This window comes from Dreissena polymorpha, chromosome 11 (genome assembly GCF_020536995.1).
Source record: "Dreissena polymorpha isolate Duluth1 chromosome 11, UMN_Dpol_1.0, whole genome shotgun sequence".
NCBI classification, from domain to species: Eukaryota; Metazoa; Mollusca; class Bivalvia; order Myida; family Dreissenidae; genus Dreissena; species Dreissena polymorpha.
This window is the reverse complement of record NC_068365.1, coordinates 26,403,855-26,421,989: the sequence shown is the minus strand read 5'-3', so window position 1 is coordinate 26,421,989 and position 18,135 is coordinate 26,403,855. Positions and strand designations below refer to the sequence as shown.

At 36.5% G+C, this 18,135-nt stretch overlaps 1 protein-coding gene across 8 annotated transcripts in view; it reads right to left on the bottom strand.

Annotated features, from left to right (window-relative positions):
- LOC127850702 (diacylglycerol kinase zeta-like) overlaps positions 1-18,135 on the bottom strand; it is a 234,123-nt gene that overhangs the window by 51,798 nt on the left and 164,190 nt on the right. For all 8 annotated transcript variants that reach the window (XM_052383960.1, XM_052383959.1, XM_052383962.1 and 5 more), the window contains one exon: positions 15,339-15,601. In XM_052383960.1, coding sequence (XP_052239920.1) covers positions 15,339-15,601 — 263 coding nt within the window. The remainder of the gene's footprint in view (positions 1-15,338; positions 15,602-18,135) is intronic.

The window sequence follows — 18,135 nt, the reverse complement described above, 5'->3', positions numbered from 1 at the left end:
TGAAAGCGGGTGCTGTTTAGTGTACATTAGCTTTTTGCACAAAATGAAATTGATATCTACCTATGGGTTTGTGTGGGTTTGTGTTCGAGAGTGCAGTAATTTTCATGGAATGAATACTTGGTATAAGGATAATTTATAGAATGTAAAGAACTTAAAAAGCCGATTCAAATAAAAGTATATGCTAGATATTTTATACGGGTTCTAAGATATCACATTACACTGAAACATTTTACTGTGAGTGCTTCAAACTTTTCATTCACTTGGTGACTTTTATTAAAATTAATAAGCAAACAAATACAACACCAATTTCACTATTTAAGTAAAAAAACGACGCGACTTTTCCCAATCTGAAAGGCCCCGGCCCTGTTCTCGAAATGGTGAAGAATTAAAAAAAAAATTTCTAACTTAGCCAAGTGACTTGCGGAAGTAAGTAAACGATGGACAATTTAAGAAACATATACTTCGTTAAAATGAAAGCAATTTTAAACATGTGTGTTCCCATACTGCTCGTCGGGTCCAAGAAATATATCCAAATCATCCCAAAAAATTAAATGCTGCAAGCTATAGATCCCGCAATTACGTATTTGCTGAGTGTTCTTATGTCATTTGCGAGCTTTAATTTGGGTAAATACATTCATATTGAACTGTTCAGTACCACTAAAGTTATAGTCAAAATTATACATTTTCGTGTAAATAGAAATAAGTGCGGATACTTTGTTAGCGGTGTAAGGGCCTCAGCAAAAATATATGTAAGTAAAAATAAATAGTTTGTACATGAAGAAACATCTGTTTGGACTCCGGACCATTTTAAAGGGACCTGTTCACGTTTTGATAAATTGAAAAAAAAAGAAACATAAAATGTTTCAGATTTGGAAATGTTCGTTGTAGTTTTTTTTAAGAAAACAGTAATACGAGAGTTGCTTTCAAAATGAACAAAAGGAATCCGTGTTTTTTCAAGTACATCCACGGTTTTCTCGAACCATTGTTGTGTTAGCAGATGTGCTAAATACTATACTTCAATGAACATGCAATTTGTCAATATTATTTAACATGCCTTATAAGAACATTAGTGAAGCTGTGAAGGGCATTGGTTTAGGCCTTTTGAGATGCAAATGCAGTTACAGAAGCTTTCAAATGAACTAAAATGATGGACCATGCTATTTCTTTGGGAAGTATTCGGAATATTCGACATGGCGCTATGGTGTAGCGCAGAACAACGCCTGGTGGTGCTACAAATTCAACTTCAAGTAGACGTCGATATAAGGTCACGCCTGACGTCGTATGCAAAATTCGTCGGTGGATCTCTAAAATCAATCCGCCGACCCAGAGAAAAAAGGCATTGGGCACAGGGATGTTCAAGGGAACAGTATACTACATCATTAGGCATGTTGTGAAATCAAAACTACGGAAGAAGTTCAAGGCTCATCAGCTCAACATGGCACAGATTCAGAAGCGCAGGGCCAGGTCTTGCAAACTATATATCTAAAGCTTAAATGTGGCAAGTGGAGAGTTTGTTACATCTGACGAGCGATGCTTTATCTTGGTGGAAGTTATGAAAGCAGAAGAGTATGTTATGTCAAAATGGGAGAAAACGTTGGCGATAAACTGAAGTTTGTAAAACGTGATGCGTTTGCCCGTGGCTTCATGGCGTGTGCTGCTTTATCGTCAAGAGGTAAATCAGTGATCAGAATAATTCCCAAAGGGACAAAGGTAAACTCAGAATACTATATCAATAAAGTTCTGAAACAATTTATACGAAAGGATGTACCGAGACTCTTTCCGGTGGATAAACACGTCATGACTTTCCATCAGGAAAGTGCATCTAGCCACAATTTTAAACGCTGTTTTCTAAAAAAAATATCAAAACATTAAGTTCATAACACCCGAAGAATGGACTTAAGTCTCTAGATGCGGCCCATATGTATTTTGGTATATGGGATACTAAAACGACGCTTACAGAATCGACACGCAAATTCACTTTCTGGTCTAAAAAGAGCTCTGAAGGATGAATGGCGCAAATTGGAACAAACAACCATCAACTAGACGTTGAAATCTTAGCCAAAGCGTTGCAGGATAAGTTACAATTGCCATGAATCTCATATTGAGCATTTGTTGAAAAAAAAATGTCTATAGATTATAAATTATTCATATTTTTGTTTTGTTCGTCATGAAATTGGGCACCTCTCGTACTGAACATAGATGATGCCCTTAAATATCTATTATTTGCATCTTTTGGCGATTTAAAAACCTGAAATTTATAAAGAGTTACAAACGCGATACGATTGAATAACTTGAAAAGTTGAATTGATATCGTTATATTTTGTGACATTACGAGGAATGCTTATACAAAGTATAAAATATGCCATGAACTATATCAGCATGGATGAAGGAGTGGTTAAAGCGCTAGACGTTTACTCCAAGTGTCAGTGGTTTGGGTCCAGGTAAGGATTTTTGTTTTATACTGGAGCTCTTTAGTTTCGATGTTTACATTTATCAATTTAAAGCATTCAATTACATACTTCAAACCAGGTCAAAAATCAATAAACAAGCCCCTTTAATATATACAGATTTATCATATCCGTATTATGCGGCGGCCACTAAAAAACGGAAACCGTCGCTTGCTGAAACAATAACAACATTATTTTTCTTAATTCATAACTCACTGACTCACTGATCTTTTTCCACGAATGGTCTATTTTTAGTTTGGTTTTGGAATAGTTTGCAGACAGATAAACTGCACGATGCTGAGTGTTTATATCGTTATTCAAAAACGTTTTCATGCCAACAAGAAGTGTCCATATTGCAAATTACTAGAAGTTGGTATACACATGTTTTAATAAAACGTACTTAACCCACCGCAAACGACAACGAAATGATGGTCAGATAATTTATCATTATACTCAGTTATACATGGTTAATTTGTAAATTCACACATTCATTAAAAAAATATATAAGAAATTACTTGACGTACACAGTATTACCTTTTTATAAATTATTCACTCGAAATGCATTCAAGTAAGAGTTTACAATAATTAATGAATCAAATTAACTTAATTGACTCGCGTCATGCGAAAATTGGTCTTATGCCATATGCGACCAGCGTAGCTTCAGACCTGCCTGCGCATTTGCGCAGTCTGGATAGGCGATACCCAATCCGCTAATGAGACCACGAAACCTTAGGTGACATTATAGCGGACAGCGTAGATCTTGGCCGCCCGTAGTTAAAGCCGATGTTCGCATGTCCGTGAATATAACGAATACCCATATAACATAATCTAAATACCACCAATAATTGTCTAATGTCAGATATTGCTGACAGTCAGATCCTCGGACTTGCCTAATTTACAAAAAAGGCGTAAAAAAGTTGTTTGTTTTCACCAACCCAATTGCACTAACGTCCCTACGTGTTTGTGCGAACCACACCCTGATTTTCGGTATTGCAATATTAGTTTTCGATCATATTCACTAAAATAACTATAACATAAAAGAAAACAATCGATCAACTTTACTTAACTGACTTCAAATTGACCAAAACCATATAAATATAATGTTAAATAAAGAGTGGGATGATTTCTGCATGTCATGGCATATTCTTATTAAAGGTAATCAATCGTAAAAGAAAAATTTAGAAAGCAAAACTAACTTTTAGTCGACCTACCTACCATCATGTTTGGCTATGTTAGTGAAACTTTCTTTTGGACTAACTATACGAAAACTTTGTACCTATGTGCTCTATAACCCCTAGATAATCTAACTTTCACCTGCTTTATTGGTAATTGTAGGCTCAGGAACCACTTAAAAGTACCCCGGGTACTCTGAAGTATACTACCATGTACCCCGGGTACGGAGAATACGCTTAAAGGCACCCGGCCATACTCCGGCGTACTTTTAAACATATTTCCACACATATTAACACAGCATGGACATGGGCCTATTTGTGTAGGTCCCTGGCATGAATAGTTAATAAAGACATACGTTAAGAGAAATCTAGAGAACACAAGTAGAACTATTTAAGTTTATTTAAGGCTCATTATTGTTCGTGTTAACATTTCAATCGTGAATTAAGATGTTATTAAGAAAATTTAATAAATAATTAAATTAGTTTAGTAAATATTGAGAACAGCACAAACAGCGTTTATTTCAGGCAATAAACTTTGATTTTACATGTAAAACGTTATTTAAATAAAAAATAAGAAAGTTATAGACAAAAGCTGATATGTCCTTTTCAATAAAAAAAAGTATGACATGTCCTGACATCTTACACAGTTTTGCAAACGAATAACTCCGGTACTTGTTCATTTAAAATCACAAAATTCATTTCCGGCTAGATATTTTTGTATTAGCTTGAGAGCGATTTTTAAATAAAAGATTGCTAAAAACCTCTATAGTTTTAGACTTAACTAGATACATAATTTTAATTTTAAAAAAACTATACCTGAAATCTTACAGAGAATAAATATTTCCGGACCAATTTTAGAATCACAAACTTCATTTCGGCTATAGATGTGTATATTACCTTTAAAATGACACTTACAAGGGAAATATTAATAACGAAATGGTAACTGTGAAGGCAAACAAAGATATGTACTATTCAATAAAAAAGCCATCCTCGGTCTTTAAGTACTGTTTATTGGAATAAAGCGGGTGTACACTATGATAACGTTGTAATCTGCCGAATTCTTCAGTACCGTTTTAGTAGCGGGTTACGTAATGGCCAATATGGCGGCGGTCAATTTATGGATTCTGGGATTGTCTATCGGAGCATATGAAATTCCAACCATCGCAGCGACCTAGATCGGTCAGGGGCGATAAGAATGGACAGGGATAACGTGCAGGAATAAATATTGCAGTCGGCTCTTTTATGATCGGCGAATACGAAAATAAAAAAATACGCTTTCAAAAATCGCAATAAAATTTTTTTGGGTCGGGGGGTAAAAAGTGGGTCGGTCGGTAAAGGGCAAACAAACTTAATTTTAATTTAGGCCTAAACACAAAACTTAACCAAAATTTTCAATTTTCTAAGTATAAAAAGGGCACATAATTCTGTCAAAATGCACGCCAGAGTTATCTAACTTTGCCTGCCCAGTCCCCTCATGATAGTAAGTAAGTGTACCAAGTTTGAATGCAATAGCATTGATACTTTCTGAAAAAAGTGGACCTAAACGCAAAACTTAACCAAACTTTTCAATTTTCTAAGTATAAAAAGGGCACATAATTCAGTCAAAATGCACGCCAGAGTTATCTAACTTTGCCTGCCCAGTCCCCTCATGATAGTAAGTAAGTGTACCAAGTTTGAATGCAATAGCATTGATACTTTCTGAGAAAAGTGGACCTAAACGTAAAACTTAACCGGACGCCGACGCAGACGCCGACGCAGACGCCGACGCCGACGCCAAGGTGATGACAATAGCTCATAATTTTTTTTCAAAAAATAGATGAGCTAATAAACATGATATCTTGAACCAGTGATATTGAACTAAATATAAAAAGTACAATAACTATAAAGTTATGCACAATGCCAGATTTTATGCATCATCAGCATATGTGTTATCTTTACGACGAATACAGCGATCTTAACAATTCGTGTCGAGAATGTCAAATCTAATCATTATAAAACAAAGGGCGAGTTGTTAAAGCGGCGAGTCGTTACATTACCAACAACTATGTATCATATTGTCTATTTTCAGGTGTTGGAATCTTTTTTTTTTTTGAAGCAAGTGGGTGTGATCAATTCACTGGGGAACAAGATCACTCAAAAGTCACGGATGGGTATGATCTACATGACGAAGAGCAAGGGAAAAACACACCATATCTATTTCCCGGCAACTATCTAGAAGGATCTCTTCAATTGCATGATTATTGTGGACCTGTCAAGTCAACAGTTCATAATGTTAATAAATGTGAACAGACAAATAAAGTGATCCCTTACATGTCGAATGATGAGCCAGAAATTTTTTATGCTAGACCTATTTCTGAAATAAGTACTCACGACAGACATGTGCAACAACTTATATGTCAAAATGAATTCAGACAGAGCCATCGATGTCTCTGTACAAAAGTCTTTAGTATCCATAGGGATTTAGTGCAAGCTACCCGATATCACAATTGAAGATGTGTGTAAAAATGACAAAAAAGTTATGTTTTATACTGGCTTACCCAATGGTGGAATTTTTCATGCTTTATTTGATGAAATGGGAGATGCCGAAAGAGCAACACAAAGTCAATCAACAGGAAATAAACAAGAGCACCGTCTTGCGGGTGCAGACCGCTCATCTATTTTCTTTTAAAAGGTGAAGGGACTCTCATTTTCAATCACAAAGGAGGGGGGGTGGGGGGGGGGGGTGGTGGAGTGAAGAGGGGTGTATAGTGTGGGGGCGTGGACATTTATTACATTATCTTCCAAAAATGGGAAAAAAAATGGGAAAAAAAATCGGGGGGGGGGGGGTGGGGGGGGGGGGGTGGGGGGCGATGGTTGGACGGATTTGTGTTAACCGTTTCAAAAAAAATAAAAATAGGGGGGGGTGGGGTGGGGGGGGGGGTATAGTGTGTGAGGGTGTGGTGGTCATTTGTGAGATGATCTTAAAAAAAAAAAAAAAAAAGGGGGGGGGGATTCGAGGGGGGGGGGGGGATTCGAGGGTGCGATGGTTGGACAGTATTTCAAACATAAAATAATAAAAATAAATATTTGTGTTGTTTAACCACTTAAAAAAAAACCAATTTGGGGGTTGGGGGGGGGGGGTATAGTATAGTGTGAGGATGTGGTGGTCATTTGAGAGATGAACTTAAAAAAAAATAATAAAAAAATTAAAAATTTAGGGGGGGGGGGTTCGAGGGGGGGGGGGGGAAGGGGGATGGTTTGGATGGAGTCTATTGTGGTATGTCAGGTAAGAGTAGTTTTGTCAAAGTATCAAGCAAATCTAATCATAAATAAAGAAGTTATGGCATTTTTAGCAAAATTTAATAATTTGACCTTGAGAGTCAAGGTCATTCAAAGGTCAAGGTAAAATTCAACTTGCCAGGTACAGTAACCTCATGATAGAATGAAAGTATATGAAGTTTGAAAGCAATAGCCTTGATACTTTACAAGTAAAGTGGATCGAAACACAAAATTTAACCATATATTAAAAGTTACTAAGTCAAAAAAGGGCCATAATTCCGTAAAAATGACAACCAGAGTTATGCAACTTGTCCTTTTACTGTACCCTTATGATAGTTTGCGAGTGTTCCAAGTATGAAAGCAATATTTATGATAGTTAAGGGGTAAAGTGGACCAAAACACAAAACTTAACAAAATTTTCAATTTTCTAAGTATAAAGGGCCCATAATTCCGCCCAAATGCCAGTTAGAGTTACATAACTTTGCCTGCACAGTCCCCTTATGATAGTTAATAAGTGTTGCAAGTATGAAAGCAATAGCTTTGATACTGTAGGAATACACAAAACTTAACCAAATTTTCAATTTTCTAAGTATAAAAAGGGCACATAATTCTGTCAAAATGCATGCCAGAGTTATCTAACTTTGCCTGCCCAGTCCCCTCATGATAGTTAGTAAGTGTTGCAAGTATAAAAGCAATAGCTTTGATACTTAAGGAATAAAATGGACCTAAACACAAAACTTAACCAAAATTTTCAATTTTCTAAGTATAAAAAGGGCACATAATTCTGTCAAAATGCACGCCAGAGTTATCTAACTTTGCCTGCCCAGTCTCCTCATGATAGTTAGTAAGTGTACCAAGTTTGAATGCAATAGCATTGATACTTTCTGAGAAAAGTGGACCTAAACGCAAAACTTAACCGGACGCCAACGCCAACGCCGACGCCAACGCCAAGGTGATGACAATAGCTCATAATTTTTTTTCAAAAAATAGATGAGCTAAAAAGGAAGACCTCGGCAACTACGAATGATTGATGACTTTTTCCTTGTTTTCATGCGCTTGCGACTTGGATTACTTGTTGAAGATTGAGCTGTCAGATTTAAAGTGTCAACATCAACCTGCTCTGTCATTATCAATAAATGGATAGATTACCTTAGTATTAAATAAGTTTTTTGCTGACATGGCCTACAAGAAATGTTATAGACATGACAATGTCTGAAAAGTTTCGTACTGTTTATCCACATACACGTGTAATAATTGATTGGAATACTGCCCCACCCCCTGGCGGCCATGTTTTTCAAGGGACCGGAACAATTTTTTAACTCAACCGACATAACATTTAGATAAACATTTTAACAAAGTTACATAAAGATTAGGCATCAAATGTGACATCTACAGTGTTCACAAGGTTTTGACCTAGTGACCTAGTTTTTGACCCAGCATGACCAAATTTTGAACTCAGTCGAGGAATCAATTGGACAAATGTTCTGACCAAGTTTCATGAAGATCAGACAATAAATGTGGCCTCTGGAGTGGTCACAACTCAAAATGTTGACGCCGCACGACGGACAAAAGGCGATCACAAAAGCTCATCATGAGCACGTTGTGCTCAGGTGAACTAAAAAAATGCTTATGATTGACAGGGAGACAATACATTCATAACTGCAAAAGGAACAAAAATCCTTGCTACCAAGGAACATGAAAGTTGTATTCAGGACTACCAGGGCATAATTTGCAAAGCGTACATTTTCATCCAAAAATTGAAATTGAAGTCATTTGTCCAATTATCAAGCTGCAGAAGTCCCTTGGACATCTAATAATCTGCATGTACACTATTTCATGAAACAAAGAATGTATAAATCTCAACAAGAAATCTGGTCACCTGTAATACTGAACCACACTTATGTTAACTCCACCCACAAGTAACTGTCTGCAGTGCATTACTCAGCAATCAGCAAATATTCATTTGACTCAACAGATGATCTACTTTCTAGTTTATCTGGCTTTTCAATCAGCCGTTTATGTGTCCCATTATTACAGTATAGGCTTTTCACAGGGTTGATTGACAATTGCAAAGCAAAAAGAAGCAGTAGCGTCTTGGTGTAATTAATACCGTCAATAACAAGGCCCCTTACAATTACTTGGTAACAAATATGTTTGTAAATGGTACTACGTAAGATGAAAAGAAAAATGCAAGTTTTTTTAATTCAAACTTTCAAAGTCTACACATTTTTTGAAAATAGTTGCATTCAATGTACATTTTAATTTGCTTGTTGTTTGTCGTTATTAACGTTCAGTGTAAATACCCCCATCCAAAAATTCACATTACACAGGTACTTCCGTCAATTGGCAAATGTTTGTTATTAAGTTTTAATTACAATTTTCATCAATATTCTCCATATTCTGCTTTTGCAAATAGAAGTCATAATTAAACTGGATTATCTGGGAATTGATAGAGTTGGAAAATGTATAAGTGTTTATAGCTATAAGTACAAACACAAGTTAATCTTGCAGAGTCCTGTTTGCTGATATAGCTTCTTAAAAAAAAACAACGATTGTACATTAAAAGTCTATGAGGTTTTATGGTATGGTTTTCCCTGTTCTTGTCATGAAACTTTCATTGTTGACATGATAAATTTCTCCCTAAACACTTGACGAGAAAAGACTTTTATTACGTTAATTTTTTGCTTTCTTCCTAGACACATGAACAGGAAAGACAGTTATTGCGTTCTCTTTGCGCTATCAATACAAGTGTTTCATACTGCAGAATAACAATTATCCCAAAGGAGGCATAATGTTCACGAAATACCACCTTCGTGGTATTATTTCTTATTTAAAATGTTTTCCCAAAGGACGATAATTGCAATTATCTCCAATTATTTTCTTCCTTATCACATTAAAACCATATGTTTTTAATTGTTAGTGGCAGCACAGGAAAACATATTTGTTGGTAAATGTATTACTTTGCTGCTTTTCTATGGCTGACAGTGGAAATATGTTTGCAAAAATGAAACGTAATCATGCAATTTAACATAAATGATAGCATTTCAGATACAAAGAATTAAAACAATATATTACAGTAAAACAGCGATAAATCGAGGAAGCACGGGACCGACAGCGATGCTCGAGTAATCGCAGGTTTCGAGTAATCCATGGTATTATTTGTTTTCACTGTCTCGGTTGATAATGCTAACTTCTGACCAACGCTTTATTTACATGTAAGACGGTGCTAGAGAAAAAAAGGCTTTGTAAAAATCGCTTAAGGTTATAGTATAATAAACAAAACAATTAAGATGATCGTAAATTCATTTAATTATTTTAACATACACACAAAACATAAATATAATCAGAAAAAGTCTCATCAATATTCACTGAACATGTAGCATTATTATTTTTTAAAAGCACACAAGGTACATACATGCGAATGAAAAAAAAGTACACACGGAAAACAACATAATCACTACATACTTTGCATTTTATGTACATTAGTCAGACTTGTGTTGCCGAAGTCAATGATTGAAGATTGTCGCAACCCATTAGCTTCCCGGAACTGATGGCGGAAGACGTTTCGCGATAATTATCGATTGCTGGTAATTATTTAATTATCATTAAAACTGTGTAGCTTTGATCTGCTTCTCAAAGGATGACAATTTGCAGTGTATCTCAAACTGCAACTAACTTCACACCTAATCGAGCGTCGTTTGTCTGCTTGATTGCGCTTTTTTCACAACTCGAATATTTTTAGCACCGACCAGACGAGAAAGCCTCCTCGAATAATTGCCAGTTAATTAGCAATCTCTTGCACGACGGTTACATTACATTCACCTCTGTGTTGGGCTCAAAACGGACTATTGTTATGAAAGCGTCTCATTCATGTCATGATCATACCAAGCGTTCATCATTGAGGTTACAGTATACTAAACAATCTCTTGCACGACGGTTACATTGCATTCACTGCATTAAAGAAAACCATCCCATACCATGATATCTTATATCAGTCTTAATTCATTATTATAAAATTGATATGGTTTCTTGATGTTAAGAAACCAACATACATACACACGTCGAAGCAATTCCTAACGTCTCTCAATAAACATTATGTTCAATTGTTGACATTTGTAAAGTGCGTGAAATGATTCCATCTGTGTAAATGGGAAATAAAATAGTTCCAAAGAGTTGCATTAAAACTCGCAAGTTTTTGCACGATTTATCGTACATTTAAAAGTCATATTTCTTAATTTAATGCATGCAATCTTAAATATCCAATCAAATATACATTGAATGCGTTTGTTCGGTTTTAGCTATGGCGTGCTGAGCCTTTCGCAGAGTTGTATGTGAGAGCAAGGAACGAAAACCCTGCGTGGAGATTGGTTAATTAGGTGTGAAATGCCTTTCAGGGACCGGCCTACGACCTCGAGTTATCAAAAATCGCATGTTTGAGTTATCGCGGGTATTTTTATATAGACATTAAAGGAAAATGCTAGGGACTTTCTTTAATGCTCGAGCAATCGCCAGTTTTCGAGAAATCGCCAGCTCTAGTTATTGCAATTCTACTGTATATTAAATCCTAAAAAAAAGCTTATGTACCAAACACTAAAAACCTGCAAAATGCCAAAAACATGAGCATCAAGCCCCACAGATATCAGAACTGATTGATAATGAACACCACATTACCTGAATGATGCTATAAACACTTATACAAGAGGCCATCAGGCCCTAAGGCGCTCACCTGAAAGCCAAAGGAACTAGACTATTCTGAAAAAATGCAAGCTGATTCATGAAGATTATTTTGGACCAAAAAAGTGACTTTTAACATGTTTTGTTTTATATTTGACCTTGTGACCTAGTTTTTGAGCTCATATGACCCAGCTTCAATCTCTGGCAAAATTTCATTGGGACAAATGTTCTGACCAAGTTTTATGAAGATTGGCCAATAAATGAGGCTAATATGGTGTCAACAAGTTTTCACTAAAGCCATATAAGGACAACTGTCCCCCCCCTGGCGGCCATGTTTTTCAACGACATAACCATTTTCAAACTCACTCGAGCTATTGTTAGAACAAATGTTCTGATCAAGTTTCATAAAGATTGGATAATAAATGTGACTTCTAGAGTGTTAACAAGGTTTTGTAGTAAATAGCCATTTAAGGAAAAATGCCACGCCCCCTTGCGGCCATGTTTTTAACGGATCTCAACCATTTTTTAACTTAGCCCAGATATTATTAGTTCAAATATTCCGACCAAGTTTCATGAACATTGGACCACAAATGTGACTTCTAGAGTGTTAACAAGGTTTTACCATACAGTAAAGCCACATAAGGAAAACTGCCCCTCCCCATGGCGGCCATGTTTTTCATTCAACTGGAACCATTTTGGAACTCGTCCAAGATACTATTGGGACACATGTTCTGACCAAGTTTCATGAAGATTGGACTAAAAATGTGACTTCTAGAGTGTTAACAAGGTTTTACCATAGCCATATAAGGAAAACTGCCATGCCCCTTGGCGGCCATGTTTTTCAACCAACCAGAACCATTTTCGAACTAATCCAAGATATCATTATAACAAATGTTCTGACCAAGTTTCATGAAGATTGGACTAAAAATGTGACTTCTAGAGTGTTAACAAGGTTTTACCATAGCCATATAAGGAAAACTGCCATGCCCCTTGGCGGCCATGTTTTTCAACCAACCAGAACCATTTTCGAACTAATCCAAGATATCATTATAACAAATGTTCTGACTAAGTTTCATGAAGATTGGACAATAAATGTGACATACATGCCATACGTCCCGATCTCGGCGGGACAGTCCCGCTTTTGGGCCCTTTGTCCCGCCGTCCCGCCATGAGACGATTTGTCCCGACATTCGTAAAAAACGATGTAAGGTGTATAGGTTCCCAATAAAATTCGCTATTCAAGCTCTGTTTCGCTAACACTTAACACCGCTAATCCCTTTATTGCCCCCCAATTAACAATCCGATTCTACTTATCGTGTGTACCAGTGTTGTTTATGACACCTTATCAGCGATTTATCGGCTAATTATTGATTTCATCAGGCATTCACACCATGGTGGTCTTCAAGATAGTGGTCGCTTATTGCTATCGATAGTTTTATTATAATAAAATAAATGTTGAAAATGTGTTTATTTTGTATTTGTTTGAAACGGTTTTAAAAAACAATTGTTTTGTAAAATTAATGCTACGTCATAAATGAGTCTTTTACATTCAATGTTTAGTTCCAATATAGCGGGATATTCCGAATGTGCAATATACCAAAATCGCAACAAACAGTCCAATAAGTGATACCCATCCTGTCTAGTGTAATTGTAATAAAAACAACGAGGTGCTATGCATGACAGTTTGACCCTACTCCAATTAAGCTAAAAACAACGAGGTGCTATGCATGACAGTTTGACCCTACTCCAATTAAGCCGCGACAATTGACAAGTAACAAACTGCGCATGGACACATGCTTAAAAAAACATCGCAACAAACAGTAAAAGAGTTACCCATCTTGTCTTGTGTTATTGGAATAAAAACAACGTGTTGTTATTAATGACAGTTTGACAATACCCCATTACAGCGCCTGACAATTCACAATTCAGTTTAATCTGTGTATATAGGAAGAAAACAAAATACGGAAATGTGTACGGCCGTGCATTCCGTGTGTAACTGATGTAACTGTTCGGTAGATAGTGTACTGTAACCCGTACTTTCAGTCAACTGGATAGCCTCCCCTGCGTTAAAGTTTGCCATTGAATTTAATATAATGAGTATTGTTGTCGTAATGTTCTAGATTTTGTACTCTTAAACAGATGAATATTATCTTCGTTGTTTGCTATTGTCTTATTTAATAAAACTGTTATTGTTATGTTTTAGATTTCATGCTTCATATCAGATGTTTTATGTCTTGAATAAAAGTATCAAGAGTTTTTGTTAGTACTATACTCAATACTGACTATAGTAAAGGTGGAATGATAGATCGTTTTAGGTGTCCTGCTTTTTGGTCAAATGTCCCGAAATTTTTTATGGAATGTCCCGCTTTGGACCTAAAAAATTATGGCATGTATGAAATGTGACTTCTAGAGTGTTAACAAGGTTTTACTATAGCCAATTAGGAAAACTGCCCCGCCCCCTGGTGGCCATGTTTTTCATCCAACCGGAACAATTGTTGAACTTGTCCAAGATTTTATTGGGACACATGTTCCCACCAAGTTTCATGCAGACTGGACTAAAAATGTGACTTCTAGAGTGTTAACAAGGTTTTACTATAGCCATATAAGGAAAACTGCCACGCACCCTGGCAGCCATGTTTTTCAACCAACCGGAACCATTTTCGAACTCGTCCAAGATATTATTGAGACACATGTTCTAACCAAGTTTCATGAAGATTGGACAATAAATGTGACCTTTAGAGTGTTAACAAGGTAAATGTTGACGACGCACGACGCACAACTCACGACGGACAAAAGGCGATCACAATAGCTCACTATGAGCACGTTGTGCTCAGGTGAGCTAATAAATGATACAAATCTTTCTTAGTATATTAGAGAAATTACTAATATTTACAAATGTGCATGATTTTCTAAAAAGACAAATACCTTACAGTGGATTCAATTGATCTTGTTTAAATAAAATTTTGCTCTTTCATCATAAAATTCGCCATAATTTCACTGGATCTTAAATTTGTTGATTATTTAAATGTCTCTTTTAAGACTTTGGACTTAAACATATGCAGAAAATATTATTTTGTGGTTGAGCATCAAAATCTATGACAATATGTGTGCGACAAATATTAGTTGATCTACATTATTATTTAGTCACATATCTCATTAAGAAAGGTTCAAAAGATACCATGGTCTGGCACTCGATCCTAGGTATTCAAATATGCCCAAGAACCACACTTTGGCATCAGCAATTCATCAGAGTATATTTTATGTCATGAATGAAGAATGATCATTGATACTCCTGCCAATACATTGACGTAAGAAACTGACCTTTTGTCTCCAACACAATTCATTGACACATGAGCCTGAATGTGATAATGGATATGAAGTACAATTCCTGTATTGTTATCAATTTGATCTACTTTTAATGTTTTTCAGGTCAATGTTGAAAAAACTGGGACCAACAAAATCAAGCCCTGAGCGTTAAACAGTTTTTATATTAAAGGTTTAGCAGATTCAGTGTCACAAACAGCTATTTATTGCAAACTTAACCCAGTTTTGGTCCAATGTTGCCACAAACATAAGTCACAAGTTTAAGGGCCAACATAATTTTATGATTACCTCTCAATTTATTAATGATTAATACATCTACCTTTTTAAGTAATTTTATGTCACCCCAATGTTGCTCTGCCATTACTATGGTCAAATACTTGTCAAGGGTTAAAGGGCCAACATAATCTCATGATGAATTCTACATCAAGCAATACAGCTACCATTTCAACTTATTCAAACTCACCCCAATTTTGGTCCGCCATTACTAAGGTCAAACACTTGTCGAGGGTTCAATAGCCAACAGAACTTATGAAGAAGCTTGCCGCCCTGGTTACCACCGGACTTCGGATTGATGAACACCAGTAGAGGCTTGAGCAGAGGGGAGGGAATGGGCTTGATGATGAACGGGCGCTGTACGTCTATAATCTCTTTAACACCGCCCTTACTCTTACGCTTCATCGATGATTTGTTTCTACTTTTCTTCCGCAAAGATGATTTGAAGGTGCCCTTTAACAGAAGTGATGTAAGTTATTGCTGATTTCTTATTTAATATGGCATCAGGTTTAGGAATGTGACTGCATAAAATAAGTATTCAGTTATCGGTGATTTGTTAATTACTATTACAAAATGTTAAGGAAGATGTCTGCATAATGTATGTATGAATAGACATGCAATTGTATGAGAACTACATGGCTGCATAGCAACCCTTCAGACAGTTGAAAAACTGAATAAGAAGCTGTTTCAGTGTAAAGTTTCAGGGACATCCAAAAACAAGAAACCGTCGGAAACAGGTGATGATCCCCAAAGGTTTTTTTTTCACAATATTGAACTATATATTTAGATAAAAGGAAACGTCTTGAGGGCACAGTAGTTGGGGGGACAAGAATTGTTTTATATAAAATTTCAAAGGGCCATACCTCTGTGAAAAATCATCTGACCAGAACCCGCTGATAATATGCACATCTCCTCTTGGTAGTGAAGCTCTCCATAAAGTTTCATTGAATTCTGGTCATTAGTTGCTGAGAAATAGCCCGGACAAGAATTGCACTATATGTACAGTTAATGGAAAATTTCAAAGGGCCATAACTCTGTAAAAAATCATCCGACCAGAACCCGCTAATAATATGCACATCTCCTCTTGGTAGTGAAGCTTCCCATAAAGTTTCATTGAATTCCGGTCATTAGTTGCTGAGAAATAGCCCAGACAAAAATTGTGCACGGACGGACAAACGAAGCGGCAACTATATGCTCCCCCCAAAGTTTTTTGGGGGAACATAAAAAGACTAATAAAAAAGCTGTTGTGCAGCCTTTATAGTAAGTAAATAAATATGAAATAGACATTTGTGCTGTGTAGCCTTCTCGGGAAAGAAACTAAACGAAAATTGAAATAGCTGCAGGATAACCTTTTAAGAGGTCTTAAACTAATTTAACAAGAGCTCTGTGGTCGGAGACAGATGTCCCCCTCCCCCCCCCCCAAAAAAAAAAAACACAGTGCATTTACACCCATCACTCAATCCTTTGATGACATATCCAGCAAAAACCAATTTAACATTTAATGTCACAGTGACCTTGACTTTTGAACTAATGACCCGAATTTCAAACAGGGTCATCTACTGTCCATGGCCAAAGCACATGTGCAGTATCAAACCAATAGGTCAATTCTTCGACAAGTTTTTGATGGGAAATGAATTTCGTGCTTATTTTAACCGTGACTTTGACCTTTGACCTAGTGACCACAATTTCAATAGAGTTCATCTACTGTTCAAGGCCAATGCACATGGGAAGTATCATGCCAATCGGTCAATTCAATGACAAGTTATTGATAAGAAACCATTTTCACACTTATTGTGAAATTGACCTTGATCTTTGACCTAGTGACCCCAATGTCAAACAGGGGTCATCTACTGTCCATGTCCAATTACGTGGGAAGTATCAAGCCAATAGATCAATTCGCTGACAAGCTATTGATTAGAAACGAAATGGTCTACTAGCAGTCAGATCGACCGACAAACCGATCCATGAACATCCAGCAAAACAATATACCCCCTCTTCTTCGAATGAGTGGCATAACAAGAGCACCGCATAACGGGTGCCAAGGCTCGGCTGTGGGTGCAGTTTTGAATAATTGAAAGTAACCTTGATCTTTGACCTAGTGACCCCAAAATGGGTGTGGCATGTAGAACTCATCAAGGTGTATCTACATATGAAGTTTCAAAGTTGTAGGTGGAAGCACTTTGATTTTAGAGCAAAATGTAAAGGTTTTAGCACGACCCGGACGTGGAACAAGACGACGAGCTGGCTATGACAATACCTCGGGTTTCCTCTGAAAACAGCCGCGCTGAAAATTACCGCCAAGTAAACTTTCAGAAATTTGAAAAACTGAAACACAAACTTCAGGGAGTTGTTAAACCAGCATAACACATGTCTATTGCTTCAGTGAAATCATTTTGAGAAGAAAAATAAAAACTATATAACACAATTCGCTTCAATCTGACAGTTACAAAAATCTGCAGTATCACCTATCTGGTAAGTTCTTAAACTTCATGAGATATTGCTGCAGTGAAATCATTTAAAAACAAGTGATGTGTTTGTGAAACACTATGTCCCCATATATTTGACCTTTGACCTTGAAGGATGACCTTGACCTTTCACCATTCACAATGTGCATCTCCATGAGATGCACATGCATACCAAATATCAAGTTGCTATCTTCAATATTGCAAAAGCGTACATTAAATTAGCGATTTTTACTCATATATTTGACCTTTGACCTTGATGTATGACCTTGACCTTTCACCACTCACAATGTGCAGCTCCATGAGATACACATGCATACCAAATATCAAGTTGCTATCTTTAATATTGCAAAAGTGTACATTAAATTAGCGATTTGACCATATATTTGACCTTAGACCTTGAAGGATGACCTTTCACCACTCAAAATGTGCAGCTCTATGAGATACACATGCATGTCAAATATGAAGTTGCTATCTTCAATATTGCAAAAGTTATTGCAAATGTTAAAGTTTGCACAAAGAAAC